We start from the raw sequence: 22,674 nt of genomic DNA, 5'->3' as shown, positions 1-22,674 counted from the left end.
CATCAGTGTCTCTTTTGCTGTCTCATACACCGGGTTATTGTTACCATCTTTCTAAATTCCATATATATGCGTTAGTATACTGTATTTATGTTTTTCCTTCTGGCTTACTTCACTCTGTATAATAGGCTCCAGTTTCATCTACCTCATTAGAACTGATTCAAATGTTTAATCAATGTATTTAATTACATTGTAGGTTAGGAACAAATGGGTAGGGAAGGAATAGATTCCCTGCTGATATGTTCAAAATACCATCTTTAATGGCTAGGGTTAGAAACATATTGAGGCCCCCAAACTGACCAAAGAAGGCCTTGTAGTATCAAAGCTAAATGACCATATCTTTAATTAGATTCTGAAATTCAAGAGGGAGTAATTATAGAAGTTTTATCCGAGAATTCTCAAGATTCATAAACAATATATTTATATATATATAAACTTTTTTTCTCTTTTTTGTATTATCACTGTGTAGCATCTTCCATCGGAGAAGGCAATGGCACTCCACTCCAGTACTTTTGCCTGGAAAATCCCATGGACAGAGAAGCCTGGTAGGCTGCAGTCCATGGGGTCGCTAGAGTCGGACACGACTGAGTGACTTCACTTTCACTTTTCACTTTCATGCACTGGAGAAGGAAATGGCAACTCACTCCAGTGTTCTTGCCTGGAGAATCCCAGGGATGGGGAAGCCTGGTGGGCTGCCATCTATGGGGTTGCACAGAGTCCAACATGACTGAAGCGACTTAGCAGCAGCAGCAGCAGCAGCATCTTCCATAGCAGACTATGAGTTGCTCTGGTCCATGACTTACTGAATTTAACTTCAATAGCTCCTAACACTACGTCTGGTACATTATCGTATGTCAATAAATGGTTTTGTTGTTAACATATTCATCGAGAATTTATTTTTTAAATATATTTATTTTCAATTGGAGGACAAATATTCTACAATATTGTGTTGGTTTCTGCCATATGTTAACATGAGTCAGCCGTATATATAGATATATCCTCTTCCTCTTGAACCTCCCTAATAAATAGCTATTTTATGAATAAATCATAATACTAAATTTGATATGTTTAAACTTAAACATAAACCTACTTTAAATGCTCTAAACATGCAAGAATTTTCAACTTGCCAAAATGGCAGCTCAAGGAATCTATATTATTTCACAAGTCCTCAGACAGACCTGAGTTTGAATCCCAACTCTACCACTTAGTTACTGACAGAATTACTTAACTTGTCTGAGCCTTCTATAAAATGGGGACCCATTCTCACCTGGTGGATGTAGGCTTCAATCTGGCCATACAAGTAAAGTGTTTATAGCAATGCCCATCCCCTAATAAAACTTCAACACACAGTAACTAGTCTCTCCTCCTCCCCTCCCTCTCCTCCCCTTCTCCTTCATCATCATCATCATAGCTGTTAGATATCTCTTTAGTTTTAACAGAATGGATGTTTTTACCCATTTTACTGATTTGATGACTTTAAAATGTGAAGTAATTACTTATAAAATGATAATCACAATGTTCAGTACTCTATATAAGTTTCAGAGAAACTTAAATGTGTTAAGTTTAAGCTTTTTTTTTTTTTTTCCTGAGTAGGCCCTCCTATTTCTGAATTACAATATTAGAAATTACCAAGAATACTACTAGTGAAGAGCATTTTCTTAAACAAGTAATGTGATATATTCCTGAACTCCATTGTTCCTAGTTTCCAGCAGAAAGATGTTTAGAGAAGATAATCTTAGCTTTTAAGTTACTCACATATAACCAAAAAATATCCTTTACTGTACCTTTGACTTCCCTGAAATTCTTCATTTTTACTCTCTATGGCATTCTTTCACTGGCTACAGAACAAGAAACAACTTTCTGATGCCAGATGCTGAAGATCAATAGCTATTTCCCAAAGTTTATAGCATAATTAAAATGTGTAACAGGAATAATTTTCTCTTCAAACCCTAAGGCTAGGCCTAGAATTATTGACTAAGTCAAACTTATGTGGTGTAACATTTTTTATTATGTTTATAGATAATATAAAAGAGTTTATGGCTTTTACATGTAATTTGTTAAGTTAGAAACACTGAAGAGGAAATATTCCCTACATCAGCAAAGCATCAACTGTTTAAAAACCTCTTTAAGGCATATTTTATAGAGTTAGGTCTATATTCTTTTATACTAGTTTGTGGTCACCTAAGACTTCAAACTGAAGGTTAATGGTCAAAACATTCTTGAATTTAGTAGAACCTGTTTATCACAAACAACTTCTTCAGAGCTTTATCACCTTCAATACAAGTGCCAGGAATGCAGGCATGATGGAAATATCACAAGGATATGAGGGTAGTTAGGACAAGAGGAGTCATGATGTACCCAAACAGAAAACACTCTGGGTAGAAATGATGTAATGTGATTTCTTGTGAAATGTGCTGTCCATGGAAGATGTATCAGCTATAGAATGGACCCTTCAGTAACAAAAAATTAAGTCACTAATTTTTGCATATGGATATAAACCATGAATATTTGAAAACTCTGCTTAGACAGCCTTTTTTTAAGTAGCTCTATTTAAAATAGCACTTACTCCTGGGAAAGGCAGCAGTAAGGAAGCAATAGAGTCATATATGTCTTAGATTTAGATTCTAGCTTTGCTTCTTCCTGATATTTATTAAATATCCAATTATATTATTATTTTAACTATTATTAATGATAATAACATAATCATACAAACACTGATGTGAATTACTAATTACCCAAGAGTCTTGAAGTCTTTGAGTGAATAAACATTGATCTCAACCTCCTTTTGCTTTCTTCAAAGTTAAATGGAAGTGTGTTCCCCTCATTCCAAAGTCCCATATATATCTCACTTCTTACTATATGACCAGTAGTATATATGGGTGCTTTGCAAATGTTGCTCCCCAGGTGGCTCAGTGGTAAAGTATCCACCTGTCAATGCAGGAGCCACAGGAGACGTAAGTTCAATCCCTGAGTAGGGGAGATCTCCTGGGGGAGGAAATGGCAACTCAAGCCAGTATTCTTGCCAGGAAAATCACATGGACAGAAGAATATGGCAGGCTACAGTCCAGGGTGTTGCGAAAGGTTGGACACGACTGAATGACTGAGCGCATACACACACACATGCATTGCAAATGTTACGTAGATAAGAAGATACCACTATTCCACTATTAAAGTTGATTTGCAGTCAAGGCTGGGTGTTTCATTGCTTTTCAAAAGCTGGATGGATTTGTAGTGAAATGTGCTCTCTTCTAGTTCTGCCTAGAGCAGCAGCATGCAATCTGAAGAAAACTAGCTGGAGTAGGCTTATTGGGTATGCTAAATCATGTTATTCCAGAATAACAATCTCTAGCCAAATCTGTAGACAAGCCAATAAAACACACACACTCACTCTCATGGAAACTCACTCATGTCTCTGTGAAAACTTGCTTAATAATCAGCGTGCATTTTTTTTTTTTTCCTGTTGCTTTCCCACATTCACCAACACTATCTCATGTCTAACTTTGCTGAAGCTGCTTCTGGCCAATCCTTTTATTTATCTTTCATGGATTCAACATCGCACACCCAGCTCCACCCTAACTCTTGGCTGGTAGAACTCATCCCTTACTGCAAAGATCCAGGCCACTGGCATGAGTTCCATCACCTACTCTTCTCTGTAAGTCAGGGAATCTGTCATTACCCTCATCTTAATTCCTTATAGAATGCTGCTCTCCTGTTCTTTAAAGTTGTTCTAATGATTCAAATCCCCATCTTCATTGGACATACTTCTATTTTAACACCTTCATCCTCTCCATCACTGATACTACTCCCTCATGTGCAAAAACTGAAAGCTACGTTTACCTCACAGAAGTGTTGTAATGTAGACTGCTGTTTTTGTCCACTCTTCTTTCTCCAACTCCTGAACAATGGCCATTTCTGAGACTATAACTCTTGAACTTCTGCTATTTTAAGCTCTTTATGGTTTCTAATTTTGTCTTCTCCTTACACCTCATTCCTGATCATTTTCAAACTGCTTCTTCCTCAAGTTTCACCTTAATTCCAGGGTTGAATCACCAAATCCTAGCTACTTGACTGTTCCATACAGAAACCACACCTCCCCCACTGTGCATTTTCCCCCAAAGTTCTGTCATCTGTATTTTCTCTCTCTCCTATGACCCCATGTCAGTTTCTTTCATTTCTACTTGGATTTAGATTTCAGTGTTTGCTAGACTCTATGATCTGTCTTTTTACTTTAAACTCTCATCTTTGTACAATATCACTTATCCAAAATGTCCCCTATGACTTAAGTTTTAATAATTTCCAACCTCTTACCCCAATCTTAGTTCTCTTCCTCAAGGCCTAGTGTCATTTTTACAGTTTAAGTCCTGGACATTTTCATCAAACTTATGGTATAAAATTATCTTTGGTTAAAGTAGTCTCATATTTCACCTCCACTAAACTATTCCCCATCCTCTACTCCCTAAATTAGTTAACAATACTACTCTCTCTGTCACCTAGGCCAGAAACCCAGTTTTTACAATCTTTTCCTTCTTCAGCATTTAGTACAAGCAAACACCAATTTAACCTCAAGTATCTTTCACATTTTTCAAATCAAATCCCATCATTATCACATGAACTCAGCTCTCCATCACTAAGAGATGAAGGACAATGATGAAGATGAATTAGACATAAAGCAGAAGGCAAATACAGTCATATATTTATATTTTTATTTGTTGAGTATATACTCCTCATGAATGGTTATGAAGAGTCAATAAAATAATAAATTTGAGCACTTGAAACAGTCCCTGGCACATATTATACATTTAAATGTTTTCATCCATGAGCACCATCATCACCATAGTTTTTCATACTTGGACTCTCTGAGAGCTCATCTCAGTAAACTCAACCAAGCTCACTTTAAGAATCAGAGGAAATGAAAATGAACATTACTCTGCTCTCCATATCCTAGAATAAACTCTATGTCAACTAACATTCTGGAATAAAGGTCTCTTTCAATTTTAACATGTTTTTGTCCTTTTGTCTTTTTTTTTTTTTGGTTAAGTCTTCTTGTTTTATCCTGCTTTGTATTTACCATGCTAATGTCGCTACCTTATGCTTAACTAATTTTAATGTTAGAACAAATACAAATTGGCTAGACACAAATATTTTGCATTTATGGCTGCTTTTTCTTAGCACATGAAACTTATACTTGTTGAAAAATATAATACATGTTAGCCATGGTTCTAAGCTAAAGATACAACCACCCGTGGTCTTTCATTTCAAAGAGGTACATTTTATTGGAGGAAAGTGCTTCCCTGGTGGCTCAGACGGTAACGTGTATGCCTGCAATACAGGAGACCTGGGTTCAATCCCTGGGTCAGGAAGATCCCCTGGAGAGATAAATGGCAATACACTCCATTACTCTTGCATGGAAAACTCCACGGATGGAGGAGCCTAGTGGGCTGCAGTCCATGGGGTCGCAAAGAGTCAGATACGACTAAGCAACTTCACTTTTTTCTTTCTTTCTTTAGGCAATAAAGAAATACACCCTCCCCACTAAAAAAATGGCTCCTTGTAAGATATTTAAAATCAGGCATTAAGACAGAGATGGGCTTTAGTTTGTGAGGCTACAGAAGTTATCACTGAGATGATATTTAACCTGATGATTGAATGACAAGGAGGAACAAACTGTAGAAAGTTCAGCAGACATTACCAATAGGCAGAAGTCTTATTGGGAATCAGCTTAGTATATTTGTTGGAGGGGAAGAGAAAAAGAGGGAAGGTCAAGATTATTGTGAGATTCAAATAAGCTTAGTAAATTTCCACTTGAATTTAGTACCTAATGAGCATTAGGATTTTTGTTTTATATATAGTATGAAAATGAATTATTTACTAACTCATCAACTTGTGAAAATGAAAAATTCATGTGAAGATATCCTTTCCAGAACCTTTTATTAATCAACATTATTGTGAATTTATTGTTATGTAAAAGTATTTTAATAACTATAATTCAGGAATTTACCAATTCCTAAAAATATAAACAATATTATAAGTTTTATCATCTAGAAAAAAAGATGATGCCTAAAAGACATCTATAGAAGTCAAATGATAAACTGAGAAGAACAAATTTTTTTTAAAAGACTAAACATGAACATAAAACTATGATGAGAACTCAGATGCAAGGATGAAAAACATTACTATTTTATTAAATTTTCTTCATTTATTTCTCAAATTACTATTTTACCTGCATGGAAAAGAAAAACTCAAAGCAACATTATTACCTCATTGTACCTGAAGTTTACATATTGAAGTTTTTAAAGTAGGTTTATAATGCACCATGAATATTATCAATGTCAACATGTTTTTCTTTCTTCTTAATTTCTATCCCTGCCCTACCTGCCACCCATGGCTCCAATGCCAAATCTGTTACAGTGACTATACTAAACCTTTCATTAACCAACATGAACACATAACACCCATATAAAATCCACTCCAGGAGAGACACTTCCATAAGACAATGCACTTATAAAATATATATAGCAGCTTAATTTTCACAAATTATTTTAACCCCATTTAGAATTATGTTTACTTATTTGTAGCCTATTTCATAGTATGGGCCCTCCTGCCCTCTGGCATATGGTTCCAAATCCAGTTCCAACATCAGATTATGTAGTACTATAGTAGGTATTTAGCGAAAAAAAATCCACATATAAGTAGACCTGTGCAGTTCAAACCCATGTTGTTTAACAGTCCACCATAGTAATTTTTGGAAAATCTTTTTTGTTTTCAGTAAGAGTGGAAACCAAAGCAAGTAAACATGGATAGATACAACTCTATGTTTATCTCTCTCTGTTCGTTTGCCAGGAAAAAGTTTCTTTCTTCTGCTATTTATTCTGGCCAGAATCAGTTCACATTAGATCTCTTCTGTGAAAGAAGAGGAATTCTGTCTATGAATTCCTAGATTTCTCTATAAATTCCCAGATATGTGTCTGTGGTTATAGCGATACCATGAACTGGCAAGACCGGAAGCAACTTCCTCCTTTTGTGGCAAAGTATAATTCTTGATCTCCGAAATCTACCACTAAGAAATGTGGATGTGATGAAAATTTGCTTAAGCTTTATCAATAGTTTAAGAAAACATAGGCTCTGGAGAAGGGAATGGCAACCCACTCCAGCATTCCTGCCTGGAGAATCCCCATGGACAGAGAAGAGTAGCCTGGTGCCTACAGTTCATGGGGTCGCAAAGAGTCAGACACGAGTGAGCGACTAAGCACAAGAACACATAGGACTTGTCTGTGACTGTATTAAAGGTCCATACACAAAGAGGAAATAAAGCACAGTGACCCTTCAATCCTCTCTGCTTCTCATGCCCTGTTTGCAAAGGAAATCACTTTTGAGAAACCAAAAAAATCACTGAGATGAAATGATTTCAAAACTATAAACAATTATTGAAGTGAATCATTCACCAAGGTCTGAAGTCACATGGCAAAGTTGATCATGTTGTTTAATAGGTGTTCATGTACATCTTTTGCATGTTTATATGAATTGTATTAAATTCAATAGCTGACTTTTCAAAACAATTCTCTTTCAAGCTCTTTTAGTAGACAAGATTTTACACCAATTCTCTACCTCACTCTCAATTTTTTAGTGCACTAAATATACAACTTGCATTACATTGATCAGAGATTTAAAGAGGACAGGTGAATTTCAGTATAATTTTTCAGCATAAATATAATAGCATTTATAAATGTGCCTTCCAAAGTGTTCAACTGTGGAGATGGTTAAACATATCAATAGAACAATAAAATAGCCCTGTTAAATAAAAATATTTACCCATACTCTTACTGAAGACTTTAGAAGCTCAAAGGATCAGCTGAAGTTCAATGCCCTTTTATGTGTTTTGAACCTAATCACATTTTATTCGCAATCTTATCAGCATCTCATTTTTTCCTCACTGATGTATCAAGTGTAATGCGCTCCAATAATGTCAAGTACATGCTTGGTTAATAACCCTCCCCCCAAAAAAGCTGTGATACAAAGAAATTTGGCTTACTGTACTACTCAATTAGCTAAATTTGTCTAAACTCTTTCCAAAATCTAGAGAACAGGCATAGAATGGAATAATTACATGGTGTTTATACATGTATAATCATCAGATTATTACTGCACGCTTAGTTTCATTTCTTTAAGAAAAAGAAAGTAGATTCAAAGACAGCTCCAGCCTTTTAAATATAAGGAACACATTTTAATTGCATTATTAATAATAATGTTTAAATAATCAAGTCATCCTGTAGGTGTATATCACCTTTTCTTCAAGAAGGTTTTATAGTAACTTTAATAGAAACTTAAAATGTTTCCCTTTAAAACAATTTCAGTGCCATAAAATATCATTTAAATCAAGGGGATTAAACTTCGCATTTCAGATCATTTCAGTCTAAGAACAAACTAAATTTCAGAGTGTCTGAGTATTGGTTTTTCCCCAACAGCAGGTCTTAACTGAGTTCTACATTATTAATTGTTTTTATTATGTTTCATTCAAATATGTCACTTGCTGTTTTATTTCTAAGAAGGTAAAGATCCTATTTCCATTTAGAAAGACAAGAGAAAAGAGCTTCTCAGTGCAGTTATGCCAACTTCCTTGTTGTTGTTTAGTCACTAAGTCATGTCCAACTCTTTAAGACCCCATGGACTTCATAGCCTGCCAGGCTCCACTGTCCACGGAATTTCTCAGGCAAGAATACTGGATTGGGTTGCCATTTCCTTCTACAGGGATCTTCCAGACCCAGATACTGAACCCACATCCCCTGCATTGGCAGGCAGATAGATTGTTTACCACTGAGCCACCAAGGAAGCCCCGTTAACTTCCTTAACTATTTCTTATATCTGACTTTGGAGTTCATATTCTAATCTTCTTTGCCTGTCCCAAGGGTTCTTTGCCTTGTACTTCGGAAAAATCCCCAAGCCATACATTTTTGCCTACACACTTTGGTCAGACTCACCTGGGATTTCATGCTTTGACATTCTCTACAATTTTATTTCCTCCAGTTATGCTTGATTTCGTCCTTAGATTATAAGACCTCTCCAGCAGAACTTCTGGAAGTTTCAACTCCAAAATGTCCTGTTACCTCAATATCTAAATTTCAATTTCACAGTGTCTCAAGTCTACCAGCCTCTCACTCAGAGCAACTGAAAGCTTCCTCCAGGAATGCAAATGGTTGAACAAGAGCTCTATGCACTTGTCATAACTGAAAATGCTATTAAAATTCGAGTGGGTTGGAAGGAAGATTCACAAACTGGTGAGTTCTCTTTGGGGTTTTAAAAAGATTTCAAAGCACTCACAGGCATGGTTTATGATGATGAATGTGAGATACTTTTCCCACCACAGAAAGTAAACAGACACACCAAACCAGTCTAACTGGTTGGGGTATACAGTACTGCTGCCCTTGGGCTGCAACCTAGAAACACAGACAGAAGCACAGACACTAAGGCATCTTCCCACCTGGATTTTTTTCTTATACTAGCCAGATACAAAAAGTATAATTTCTAAAGAAATGGGTGAATCACGGAGAAACATTTTTTGCATGTGCTTATGGAATTTCAAGCCAATTCCTCCTTGTGATGAAAGTTAATATATGTCTCAAGAGCCTAAGTTACTTTTATGTAGTCAAGAGAATACCCAAGACTGGATGCCTGGATGGAGCAAACATTTAAAAGCCAGGCTGAATACTGGATGGTGATTTACAGGTCATACCACAAAGGCTAAAAGATGTCAATATGGAAAGCATTTTTAAGCCTAAATTTCCTTCTCTAAAAAGTAAATACTCCTAGAAAACAATGTGCCAAATCCCTCCATCAAATTATAGGATTTAGGCAGCTAGGGTGGAGACTTGGGTTCTGGCAACTGCTTCTGAGGAACTGAGAACAATTTTTGTACCTTCAAAGGATCTCTGTTCCTCTACAAAGTAAAAATTTTGGACTTAAGATCCTCTATACTCCCTCTCTACCTTGAAAATATTAATATTCTACAGATTTCTTTACCCTGGTTCTGACAGCCAGATTCTCCCTCAGAGGGTTGGTGGAAGAACTCTCTGCTGACAGCTACCTATAACTGGCCTTGCATTTGAAAGGGTCTAGCCAAACTTCTGAACTTAGAAACATCTTTTCCACAGAGTTCTAGTCTTTTGTAGCCTTTAGAATAGGGGGTTCTTAACCTAGAGAACAAAGAACTGAGGTAGGAAGAAGGACTTTAATTAGAGGGTGTTCAAAAACATCCAAGCAGCTGATAAGCAGGCAGTTTGAGAGAAAAGGTTATGTTAAGTAGTTCAAAGGAAACTCCATTCAAAGAGATCCCCTCTCACAAGGTTGTTCTGGCACTGAACTCAAGAGATTTCTGTTATTCAAATAATTCCAAGGATAAATCATATCCTTTACAAAGGGCTTACCTGGTAGCTCAGTGGTGAAGAATCTGCCTGACAATGCAGCCCACATGGGTTCCATCCCTGGGTTGGAAAGATCCCCTGGAAAAAGAAATGGCAACCCACTCCAGTATTCTTGCTGAGAATCCAATGGAGACAGGAGCCTGGCAGGCTACATACAGTCCAAGGAGTTGCAAAAGAGCTGGACACGACTGAGTGACTAAACAACAACAATCCTTTACAAAGAGGTAGGTGGCCTTGGACATGTTTGACCAAGGAAAAGGAGAAGAAAAACAAGACTTTGGGGCTGAAGTCCTGAGGTAGGAGGAAGTCAGCAGATGAGGAACACAGCTGAGCCTTGAGAGATTATTCCCCCCACCCACCATTTTTTTTAAACAATTCTGACTACGGTCTGCCTTACCTGTTAATGAGAAGTCTGGGAGAAGCAGAAAATACCTGTACTTCCTGAGAGAGACTAGGCTAGGGTCCCTTACATGCTCAAGGATACCCTTTGGAGAAATCTTGTATGTGTGCGTGTTAGTAGCTTAGTTGTGTCTGACTCTTTGAGAACCTCATGGACTGTAGCCCTCCAGGATCTTCTGTCTATGGAATTCTCCAGCCAAGAATACTGGAGTTGGTAGCCATCCCCATCTCCCCAGGATCTTCCAGACCCAGGGACTGAACCTGGGTCTCCTACATTGCAAGAAACCTTATCCTAAGTCAATTTCCAGATAACTCCCTGCCAAGAAGGGACTTGCCACCATCCTGTCACCTCAGCCATGGCCATTCACTACTGTCACAGACTGACAATATGCCACTCAGTGGTACATGTGCTTACAGATATTATGTAAGGAAATCCTCCTTCCTTTCCTTAGCAAATAACGATGAAAAAAAAGCACTCATCCCTATTCCTGATGCCATATTATTTGTACATTTTATTTATATTTTCAAAAATTAGAAAACATTTTTTAGTATTCTCTTCTACCCAAGATAATTCTATTTAACGAATCCAGAGAATATTATGGACCTTCATGTATGAAGGTTTTACACAATTGTCTGTTAACTTTCTCACTGAGGCTAAAAGGGAGAGATTGCTTCTTAGGTTAGAAAAGATAATTGAAATCTGTTCACATTAAGCCAAAGATAACTTTGGAAGGATTTCACTCTCATTCAGGAAAAGATAGGTTCCCAATATCATTGGAAACATTAAATGTTGATAGCTTATGGGCTCTTAATCAGGGCATAATCTACCAGCAACTTGGGTATAATAATGGTCAGAGGCCTACAGGATATGGTGCTAAAATGAATAATCCTTGACAATGTCTATGGCTAGCCCTTCAAGGTGTGACTAGGGATGGCCCAGTGAGTCTAGATAATCTAGATACATACAGGGGCCTTAGAAAACCATTATTCAAAACACATGATGGAGTTCTAATGATAATCTATCGTTTATTAAGTACTTATTATCTTCATAGCCAAAACACTTAAATCATCTATAGGCTAAATGTACAAAACATCCGAATATAGTCATTTCTGTTAGAGAATACTTATTTGTGAGCAGAGCTGATTATAAGCAGTATTATTTTAGAGAACTTCAGAATCTTTATAAATGCTATTAAGTCAAAAGAAAAATTAAACAACATTTCAAAATGCATTTTTCATTTACTTTGGTAATTTTAAAACTCAAGCTCAGATATAAGACTGATTATGGGGCAGGAGCAGAAGGGGATGCCAGAGGATGAGATGGCTAGATGGCATCACCGACTCGATGGACATGAGTTTGGGTGGACTCTGGGAGTTGGTGATGGACAGGGAGGCCTGGTGTGCTGCGATTCATGGGGTCACATAGGGTTGGACATCACTGAGTGACTGAACTGAACTAAACTGATTGCACAGAAAATAGAATGCTGTTAGAGCAATCCATAAGTGAAGACTCCTGGATATATCTTGGTTTGTTTTATAAGATATTAGACAACCTTAGCAAAATCTCTTACCTTTACACACACAAATAAAGGTAAAAAATAACTCCTACTGTGTTTTCCTTTATAATTAAAAAAAGATCCAGAAGTAATTTCAAACTAACTGAAGCATCTTGTTTCTCATTAATTCTCACTGATTAATAGGTTCACTGAATAATCTTAAGGCAAATATGTCTGGAATGGAAGCATTTCAACACTCCAAGAAGAGAAATCTGAACTATTTGTAGACCTATCAAGGATGCATTTCAACTCAGATAAGATCAGAGGAGAACACATTCCTCATTGAAAAATTTAAGCAGAGTGCACAAAGGAAAATACCCCAGGATAGAATTGATCTCACAAGTATTCCCCAGCAACAGAAGCTTTATGAATCAAGGCACACTGTTTTCTAACTCAAACCATGACATTCAAATTATTTACCATAGCTCTTATTTTAAATTTTATGCATGCTCTTCTGATTTGTGCTAATAATTGATTTTGAAAATAATTGGAAAAATCAATATATAGGAGGAAGAGAAATTCACCCTTCCCAAATGGAATGTATTACCAGACTCATAACAGATATAAAAGGGTGAGGGAAAAAGAGGCAAAAAACCCCACAAAACAACAGACAATCTATGCACATTCTGGGACTCTAAAATAAGAAGCAAATATTATCCTGATCCTGACACAAAGAGGGATGATGAGGGGACAGGAAAGCTGCCAGGGTACTCCTCAGTTTATTTCAATCCTGAACACAGACACAGATGATGTATAAGACAGGCTAAGATGGGCTATTCTGGGGGTTCCCAAACAGTCCTACACATCTGACACAAAATTATTATTATACGAACAACTCTAACAACCTAGATGCTTCCTATATACTTTCCCATGGAAAAACATTACAGAAACAGTTAAGGCATATGTTATAATCACATATATTTTATCCATAAAACACAAATTATTTCATAGGCTTATACTAAATGATTCTTTTACCTTGCTGCTTTTCTTCAATAGAAAGCATTAAATAACTTTTAAAATTACTCTACATTAAAGGTACTTTTTAATAGCATTTTACACAGTGTTTCAATTTTTTTTTTTTTTTGGGAAATACACAGAAATAGAAATACAATTCTGGGATTTTTAAGCAAAGTAAGTAGAGAAAGGATTAATGAAAATACAGAAGAAAAAAAAAAAAACAACTATTCTGGAAGATTATTTACCTCTATAAAAATGGATGATACATGTTTATGACCAAGCATGTCTATGATGGTCTTGTTATCCTCAGATGTTTTACATTTCACAGATATAATTATGTTTTTGGTTACGTACACTTAAAGGAAAACAGTGGTTTGAGTATTCTCTTGTTGGTAAGCTTCAGAAGAACATATTTAAGGAAATAAAAATGTCATCATCAAGGAGACTTCTTTAAAAAGACCTTGATCAAAATGTCACTAGTAAAGGTGGTAAATAATTAACAAGAGAGTAGACGACTAGAAATCATGGCAACAAATATGCCTTCTGCACTTTTTTTTTTTTTTTAAAGAAACGTTCTCACTCAAAAAAGTAGAAAGTGTGAGGCAACTTGTATTTGTTTCTATCAACAAGCCTAGCCACAGTAGCCTGGTCAAGCCAATGTCAATAAAGCCAGTCCCTTTAAAGGACAAAGGTATCTGATAAAGTAAGACTTCTAAAACCACTCTCCCCAACCAGACACTGCCCTCTGAGACTTGTTTTCTACCTTAAAAAAGTGGTAATATTAATTACAAGGACACTTGGCTGGTAAGTCCCAGAGATGGTAAAATTTTATTACAAATAAAAATCTCACAGGCAAGGACAAAAATCAATGTTCTGTCAATACTGGGAAAAGTTTCACATGAAAATGGACTGGAAGTAGGTTGTACCATTCTCCAGCATTATAGCTCAAGTAAGATAAGGTTTTCCCTACTCCACCAAATTTGTGTTTATGCATAGGTTGAGTAGTTGAGAAAAACGGACGAGACAGCTGCTTCTTCAGAAACAATCCCCACTTCTTTCACCACCCTCAAAGCACACCTTGAAACACAGCAGAGGTGCACGCACACACACCACACATACACACACACACACACACTCTGTAATGGACACCACTTACACATCTGATTGCAACCATTTCAGAGGCTGTTGGCACTTACCTTGCAAAGCAGTATTAGGTAAACTTGCTTCATTCTCTCCCATTTTACTACTTCTGTTTAAAGGGGGCCAAGCAGTTTCAGCTGTGTCAGTTACCCTGTAAGCCTGGTGACCTTCTGACTTTCCCCTGTAGTAATGTAACAGTATACTACCTGCTTTCTTCTGTGAATAATTACCATTCTGCTTCCTGAGTTACCTGGGCTTGCAAGACCTGTTTTACTGTGAAGTGAGATCATATCCTTTGATCCAATGGACTGCTATTAGTGTGTGCTTCACAAAACGTGGCTTTGTTTCAATTTTGGTGTTAACTTTTAATTCCCTACTTTCGCTTTAGTCCAGAAACTTATCAATACTTCCTGCCAAAAGAGTGTCTGTACTACCACCGTGGCATGGAGCAGAGCCAGAGTTTTGTTTGTTTTTTAGTGTTCCCAATCTGCTTATCTTATAGAAATAAAGTAAAATTTAATGTGAATTTTGCAATGTCCATTAAAAAAATATGGGAAAATAAGGAACACCATGGGAATTAGTTATGTGTAGGCTTTGGAGTAGCTCTAGTTCTAGCTGTGCAACTATAACGAGGAATATAGCTTCCTTGGAGTCAGTTTCCTCAACTGTAAAATGGGGGAAATGCAAAATATCAATTTCAGGAAATAATTATAAAACTGAAAGCAGTAATGTATGACTGTGCTAAACATTGCAAATGGTGGATAATAAACACAACAAGCAACATTTTTCCTCCTCCTTCGTTTCCTCTTCTTCCTTTTCCTCGTACACCCTGTTCCTTCCCTCCCTTCACCCTTCTCTTGTCCCCCTCCTTCTGAACAGAAAGAATGCATAACCACAGCTCTGATGTCACTGTGTTCTGACATCAGCTGTTACTTATTAACTGAGAAACCTTAAAGAAATGAGTCCATCCAATCTTACAGTGCCTCAAGGTCCTCACTGGTAAAAGAAGGATACTGATATTTACATTGCCTTTTCAACAAAAACATAGTATTAGTTTCAACTGTTCTGCCTCAAACAAAACACCCATCCCTAGCAAAGATGAGCAACACACCGGAGATTTATCTTTATTTGTTTACAAGAGAGGAAGTAGATGACAAAAATAAGTCAATTTATTTCGTCTCTGTCTCCCATAAGACATCTAGAGTAAAAAACAATCTGTATTTCCTTCCTTTAGAATTCCTTGATTTTTCATCTTGGTCAGATTAGTTTAAAAAAAATCTCAGGCTCAAACATCTCCTAGTTTTTTTTTTAATTTTCAATGTAAAAATAATCTATCCATCATGTTTTCCAGCTTAGTAATGAAAAATGATTATATAAATTATATAAAAAACAGAAACGGTAAATAAGTAGAATAGTTATTCTCAAAAGTTTAAGAATAAAAACAAACATCACACACACCCAAGTCCTCATCACAGTTAGTTCTTTCCTTCATTAACCTCTCCAGGTCTCAGTTTCTCCATCTGTAAAATGAGCTGACCATTTACTATCTAAGGCCCATTTTATCAACATGTCATAAACGTCAGATTTAAAATCCAGGTTGTGGTTTGTTCTAAAATAAAGCAGTCCTTTGCCTAGTACAATTGCATAGTGTAACACACACACCAAGCTCATACTTCACCAAAAGTGACCTGAAATTGAATGTTTGACAATAAAACACTAAAATCATCACATTCTGACTTCCCCATAAGAAGAGAAATACATATATCAATCCTCATTCATTATGGGAAAAATGAAAATGTATTAACATACCTGCCCCAGGCACCTAGAATTAGTCAACAACAGGTATAAAGTACCAATTATCTACCAGCTGAATTATGGCATGCAGGAAGTTGTTATGAAAGTAGAACAGAGAACTCTTATTTTTTAGCAGAGGTAAAACATAAAAATAAACAGAAACCTCCAAAGCTTTTGCAGCTGTACAGAAAGTAACACAAATACACATCCAGTTACACTGAAAGAGTTTCAATACTAATAAAGGGCCCTGAGTACATCCACTGTCTCTCTCTCCTGGGCCTTCTCTGCCTAGAAAAATTCTGCCTTCATCACTTCTTCTTTGCCTAACTAATCCACATGCAGGAATTCTTCAACCCAATTCTGGTTGAGGTCTCTTCTGTGTGCTTCCAGATCCCCCATAACAGCTCAAAACTTTTCATTCCACCATGGCTCTTATCACATTGTATTGTATGTACAGCTTAATTATTTCTGTCCTTAAAAGGTGTTATGTCAGAGAACCTTTTTGTGTTCATCACTACATTCCTAGCACCTGTCACAGTTCCTAGCACATACTATGCCTTCAACAAGTATTGTAAAGATGAACAAATTACTATCATCAAAAAGGGTGAAATAAAGGACCTCAAAGAAAAGAAGGGCAGAGATTAGCCAAGAAGATAATGGAAAATATCTAAGAGGGAAAAATGACAAATTAAATTTCAAAAATGTAAAGAGATGGGAGGAGAGAGTAGGTAGGTTTGTCTGCAAGAGCAAATAATTAAGAACTAGAAGGATAAAAGAGATGAGGACACTTAGGAAAATTTCTGGAAAAAAACAAAGAATCAAAGATAAAAGAAGTAAATGAAAGAGGAAAAAAAAGTGCATACATTAGTTTAAAACACACTCGTATGCATCAAAAACAAAAGGCATGACTGACGTTAAAATAGGTGCACTGAATGGTGAGAAAGAAACTAATATAATTATTAAAACTATCAAAATTTTCAGAATCTTTGAGAGAAATTTACTGGAATGAATGTGTCCTCTATATCAGGCGTCCCCAGTCCCTGTTAATTACTGGACCGTGCAGCAGAAGGTGGGTGGTGACCACAAACAAAACTTCATCTGTGTTTACAAGTGCTCCCCATTGCTCACATTCCCCCTCCCCATTCATGGAAGAATTGTCCTATGCAAAATCAGCCCTTGGTGCCAAAAATGTTGGGGAACACTGCTCTATATGTATAGAAACTTTGCTATAAAAACTACTGTGTACATTTTTAAAAACAACTTAGGTGACATAATAAAAAACTAACACTTCCAACCATGTCACTTATCTGTATGTCCAGCATTGTATTCTAAAATGCTCCAAGAGAGAGTGAGCGAAAGAAAATGTTATGCTATTCTCTGTCACTCATTTTGAACGTTCTACCTGGAACTACAGATTTGGAAGAAACCAATGTTACAGGTTAAATTTTTTGTGTGTAGTTACTGAAGTGATTATTTAGTCCTGATTTTCCAGGGAAGATATATATGAACATTTGAAAGAAAAATTACAAAGAAGTTATTCAAAGTAATAAATGTTGACATTATATGCTATGGAACATGGTACTGTGTATGTGAAGTGTTGCAATATTTGGAATAATTACACAGAGATGTGACTTATTTTCTCAGTAAATTGTATAACACAAGTAGAAGAACAACTTGGTCAAAAGCATAGGTATCCATGGAGAGCAAAGGTTAGAGAGAAAAGGATTAGAACCTCTCAAAATTGCAATCCTGCAAACTATCATAGGAAGGAAATTCCAGGCTCAGCAAGCAGGGTGGATTTTTGAGATTATAGTTCCAAGAACTAGGTAGATGTGCTTGCAAGGTATAAGAATATGTTCCCTCAAATATGCTCTCTAAAATATGGATTATTTTGAACAAAAGACACCTGAGAATGAGCAGACTCAAGAAAAGCTCTTTACTTCCCCCTTACTCTCTAAAAATAAGAGTATACATTCCCCCTTTTGTAAGGGAAACTTACATTTATACAGGAAATTTTTCATTTGTAAAAGTGTCTTCCTACCAGGAAGAAAACCAGCGGAGACAACTCTTATCACCAGAAAACTCATCTGCATAAAATACAACCCTTATTTATCACATATTGTTGGTTGGTTGCAGCCAAGAATTCCTGGGGTGATTCTGACGCTCATATTTTTGAGTTCTAGGAGCAAGATAGCTAGGTAAGCAGAGGGAGGGGGTGGGGAAGAGTACATTCTATAGGAGAACAATGGGTAATGATAAACAAGATTTCCTAATTTTTGGGTGTGCTGGTCTAACATATTTTACCCCATCTTTTCTGGATTTGGGTATTACCATCCACCCAGTTGCCTTAGATGAAACTTTAGGATTTATCCTTACTACTTACCTCTCCCATCCCCCAAATAGTCACTAAGTTCTATCAATAACACTGAAATCCACCTCCTTAACTTTCTATTTCCTTTAAGTGAGGCCATTGTCATGTCTTGCCAAGATAGGTACTCCCTACAAATGAATTCTTCCTCTCCTCCCATCCACCCTTTCTATATCCGCCACGATCTTCCTGAAACACAGCCATCCCACTTCCCTGCTCACATATGTCCACTGCCCCTTGTCATGCGTGCTCGCTTAGTCGCTTAGTCCCGTCCAAGTCTGTGGCCCTTTGAACTCTAGCCCACCAGGCTCCTCTGTCCATGAGATTCTTTTTCAGGCAAGAATACTGGAGTGGGTTGCCATTTCCTCCTTCAAAGGATCTTCCTGACCCAGGAACTGAACCTGTATCTCCTGTATCTCCTACATCGCAGGCAGCTTCTTTACTTGCTAACCCATTGGAGGAGCCCAATCAATAATGTCACTCCTTTATCATCATAATTTTTCATTCTCATAGTCTTAACTGTCCAGTAACATGCAATTCATTTAAATCAGGCTTCTCTGATATCCCCCAATATACTTGAAACTGTAATTCTAAATAGTTGAATACACAATATATACATATGTGCCTCTCTATATATGTGACATAAAATAATGTCGGTCAAGAAAATTAAGGCCTACTCAGTGTTTTGTACAGAGAAGGCAGTGGCAACCTACTCCAGTACTCTTGCCTGGAAAATCCCATGGACGGAGGAGCCTGGTGGGCTGCCTTCTATGGGGTCGCACAGAGTCGGACACGACTAAAGCGACTTAGCAGCAGCTGCAGCAGTGTTTTGTATTAGGATTGACTGGTGGACAAAAGTATTCTTTTAATACTACTATAACTAAATGTTTATTTCTCTATCATCTTATTTCATACAATTGCATACAGACTCTTAAGAGAATTAATACTGATTGAGAACAAAGAAAGTAACTATCTCCTTCAGTAGTAAGAAGCATCCATTAACAAGGAAACAAGATAAGCTATAATTAATAGGAAGGAGAATATTATCATTTTAATGATCTTTCCACTATAGTGTTATCAAACAAAGAAGCCAAGGAACTATATAAATTATATGCTAATACACACACACACACACCAGGTTGCTTAACAGCTACTTATGGTTTATAAGTTGCTTCACGTAATTAAGACATACAATGACTCATATAAAAATAACAGACATATGAAGATGCCAAGCTGAAAGTCAGGTAGGAGTGATACTACAAAGCAGTTTAATTTGCTGCTGGGAACAACACTATTTCAGACTGTGGAAGAGCTAGTAACAAAATACTAAATATAAGCTTGTAATCACAGTGTACCACGATTTATGTACTTTTTGTGAGGATCCCATGAAATCCTGGCTTAAATGCGAGAAAGTTTTTAAATTATATACCCTTGTTAGCACACTCTCCCTTCATCCACAGGATTCTACATATAGTAGGAAGATTAGCTGTGACAGCCATCTAAATATTATCTGAAAAAGGGAAAACATTTAAGAAAAGTTTAACTGTATATTTAATATTATTATCATGGAACTAAAAATGAAGGGTATACACACACACACATTTAACTAATCTACATATTATAACCTATTATTCCACAATCTCTGGCAAAACTCTCTCAAGAGGAACCTAAAGAAAAGCATTAAAGCAAAAGAATATGCATGCAAACTGTCTGATACTGCATAGAACAGAGAATTAATCAATTTGAGAATTTTAGGGCATGTTAAAAATCTACAATAAAGCTAGAAAAAACATCTATAGCTAAAACCCTTGGTATAAATAGAAACACCAACGTGACAGAATGATTTATCTCTGTCATCTTTTTAAAATGTAATGAAAATGCTTAAATAGTAGCTTTAGTTTGGACATAATATTATTTCCTCAAAATGCAGTGCAATGACCAGTCCAGAAAACAGAAGCTTCATCTCCTTGACAAAGAGAAACCTAAAACAGCTCCAATAATATTAAAAAGTACAGCCCATTTATGCTGAGATAAAAATAACTTCCAGTCTTCAGCCTCTTCACTCTAACCTCAAAAAAAGAAGGAAAAAAAAAAAAAGCAATCAATGCCACCTGTGCTGTGTGTAGTGTGTGTGTGTGTGTGTGTGTGTGTATGTGTGTGTGTGTGTGTTAGTTGCTCAGTCGTGTCTGACTCTTTGTGGCTCCATGGACTGTAGCCCACCAGGCTCCTCTGTCCAAGGGTTTCCCAGGCAAGAATACTGGAGTGGATTGCCATTCCCTTCTCCAGAGGTCTTCCTGACACAGGGACTGACCCGGGATTCGCTGTGTTGCAGGCAGATTGTCAACGGTGCTATAGGAACTTGGCAAATATTAGCTAAATGAAAAAAAAAAAAAATTTAACAGTTGTTCAGGGGGAAACAACTTTCTCTTCTAGGGTGACGCTGAGGTAAAATGTGAGGTTTCTTAGTCTTTAGAAACATTCCATTCCTCTCACTTAATATCTTAAAGTATTAATAGTAGATGAGCATGTCCAAAATAAACACAGTAGCTATAAAAATCACTTATTAAATTAACGCTAAGTGCCTTGCTTTCAAATTATGAAATATCAACAAAAGCAGTAGTCAACAAGAACAAATTAATTATGAGAGTCAAAGAAAAGTTTATCTCCTTTCTTTTTTATCTCTTCTTTCTTTTCTTCTTCTATTTATATATTTACTGAATAAAGTCTAAGTGGCATAACGCGTTTCCTAGAAAAACAATTCCAGGAGAAATACTTTTGTTCAACATCACAATGGGCCACTCACTACTTTCTACAGGAAATGTTTTCTTTCTGAAAGCTCCTCTTCTACTTTCCTGCTGACTGCCTGCCAGCTAGCATTGTTAGAGGAAAGGAGGAGATGAAGGATTAAAGTCTCTAACCCCAGTCTAACCCCCAGTAGCTAGTACTTAAAATAGACTTTCCCTGAAGTGAGTGATTGCTGTCTTTCCTATGGTGACCAGATATACAAAATGAGAAAAAACAAAACAAAAACAAAAACAGAGAGGAAAAAATGAGGAGAGATAAACATATATCCTCTGGACAGTTTTTTTTTTTTTTTCCAGAATAAATTAAATAGGAAAAAGTCCATTAAAAAAAAAAAAAATCCTAGGCTGACGCTGAAAATGTGGTGTTTGATCACCTTGGGCAACAAGAAATTAACAACATACGGACCACAGAAAGCATCACTACGAGCAAAGCTAGTGGAGGTGATGGAATCCCAGTTGAGCTACTTCAAATCCTGAAAGACAATGCTGTGAAAGTGCTGCACTCAATATGCCAGACAATTTGGAAAACTCAGCAGTGGCACAGGACTGGAAAAGGTCGGTTTTCATTCCAATCCCAAAGAAAGGCAATGCCAAAGATTGCTCAAACAACTGCACAATTGCACTCATCTCACACACTAGTAAAGTAATGCTCAAAATTCTCCAAGCCAGGCTTCAACAGTACGTGAACCATGAACTTCCAGCTGTTCAAGCTGGTTTTAGAAAAGGCAGAGGAACCAGAGATAAAATTGCCAACATCCGCTGGATCATGGAAAAAGCAAGAGAGTTCCAGACAAACATTTATTTCTGCTTTATTGACTATGCCAAAGCCTTTGCTTGTATGGATCACAATAAACTGTGGGAAATTCTTCAAGAGATGGGAATACCAGACCACCTGACCTGCCTCTTGAGAAACCTATATGCAGGTCAGGAAGCAATAGTTAGAACTGGACATGGAACAACAGACTGGTTCCAAATAGGAAAAGGAGGACATCAAGGCTGTATACTGTTACCCTGCTTATTTAATTTATATGTGGAGTACATTATGAGGCTGGAAGAAGCCCAAGCTGGAATCAAGATTGCTGGGAAAAATATCAATAACCCCAGATATGCAGATGACACCTACCTTATGGCAGAAAGTGAAGAGGAACTAAAAAGCCTCTTGATGAAAGTGAAAGAGGAGAGTGAAAAAATTGGCTTAAAGCTCCACATTCAGAAAACTAAGATCATGGCATCTGGTCCCATCA

The 22,674-nt window shown here is 36.8% G+C and overlaps 1 protein-coding gene across 3 annotated transcripts in view; it reads right to left on the bottom strand.

Annotated features, from left to right (window-relative positions):
* The window catches only part of NAALADL2 (N-acetylated alpha-linked acidic dipeptidase-like 2), a 1,240,647-nt gene that overhangs the window by 1,114,966 nt on the left and 103,007 nt on the right, over positions 1-22,674 (bottom strand). For 2 of the 3 annotated variants that reach the window (XR_825426.1, XM_010841637.1), the window contains exon 1: positions 14,521-16,506. The exons of the other annotated variant lie outside the window; for it this stretch is intronic. Coding sequence is in view for 1 of the 2 variants with exons in the window: in XM_010841637.1 (XP_010839939.1) it covers positions 14,521-14,563 (43 nt within the window). In the remaining variant the exon portion in view is untranslated. Of the gene's footprint in view, positions 1-14,520; positions 16,507-22,674 lie in introns of those variants that run through there. 3 annotated transcript variants of the gene reach the window in all.

This window comes from Bison bison, unplaced genomic scaffold, assembly GCF_000754665.1.
Source record: "Bison bison bison isolate TAMUID 2011002044 unplaced genomic scaffold, Bison_UMD1.0 scf7180017864164, whole genome shotgun sequence".
NCBI lineage: Eukaryota > Metazoa > Chordata > Mammalia > Artiodactyla > Bovidae > Bison > Bison bison.
The sequence above is the reverse complement of the archived record's forward strand: the minus strand, read 5'-3'. Positions and strand labels throughout refer to the sequence as shown.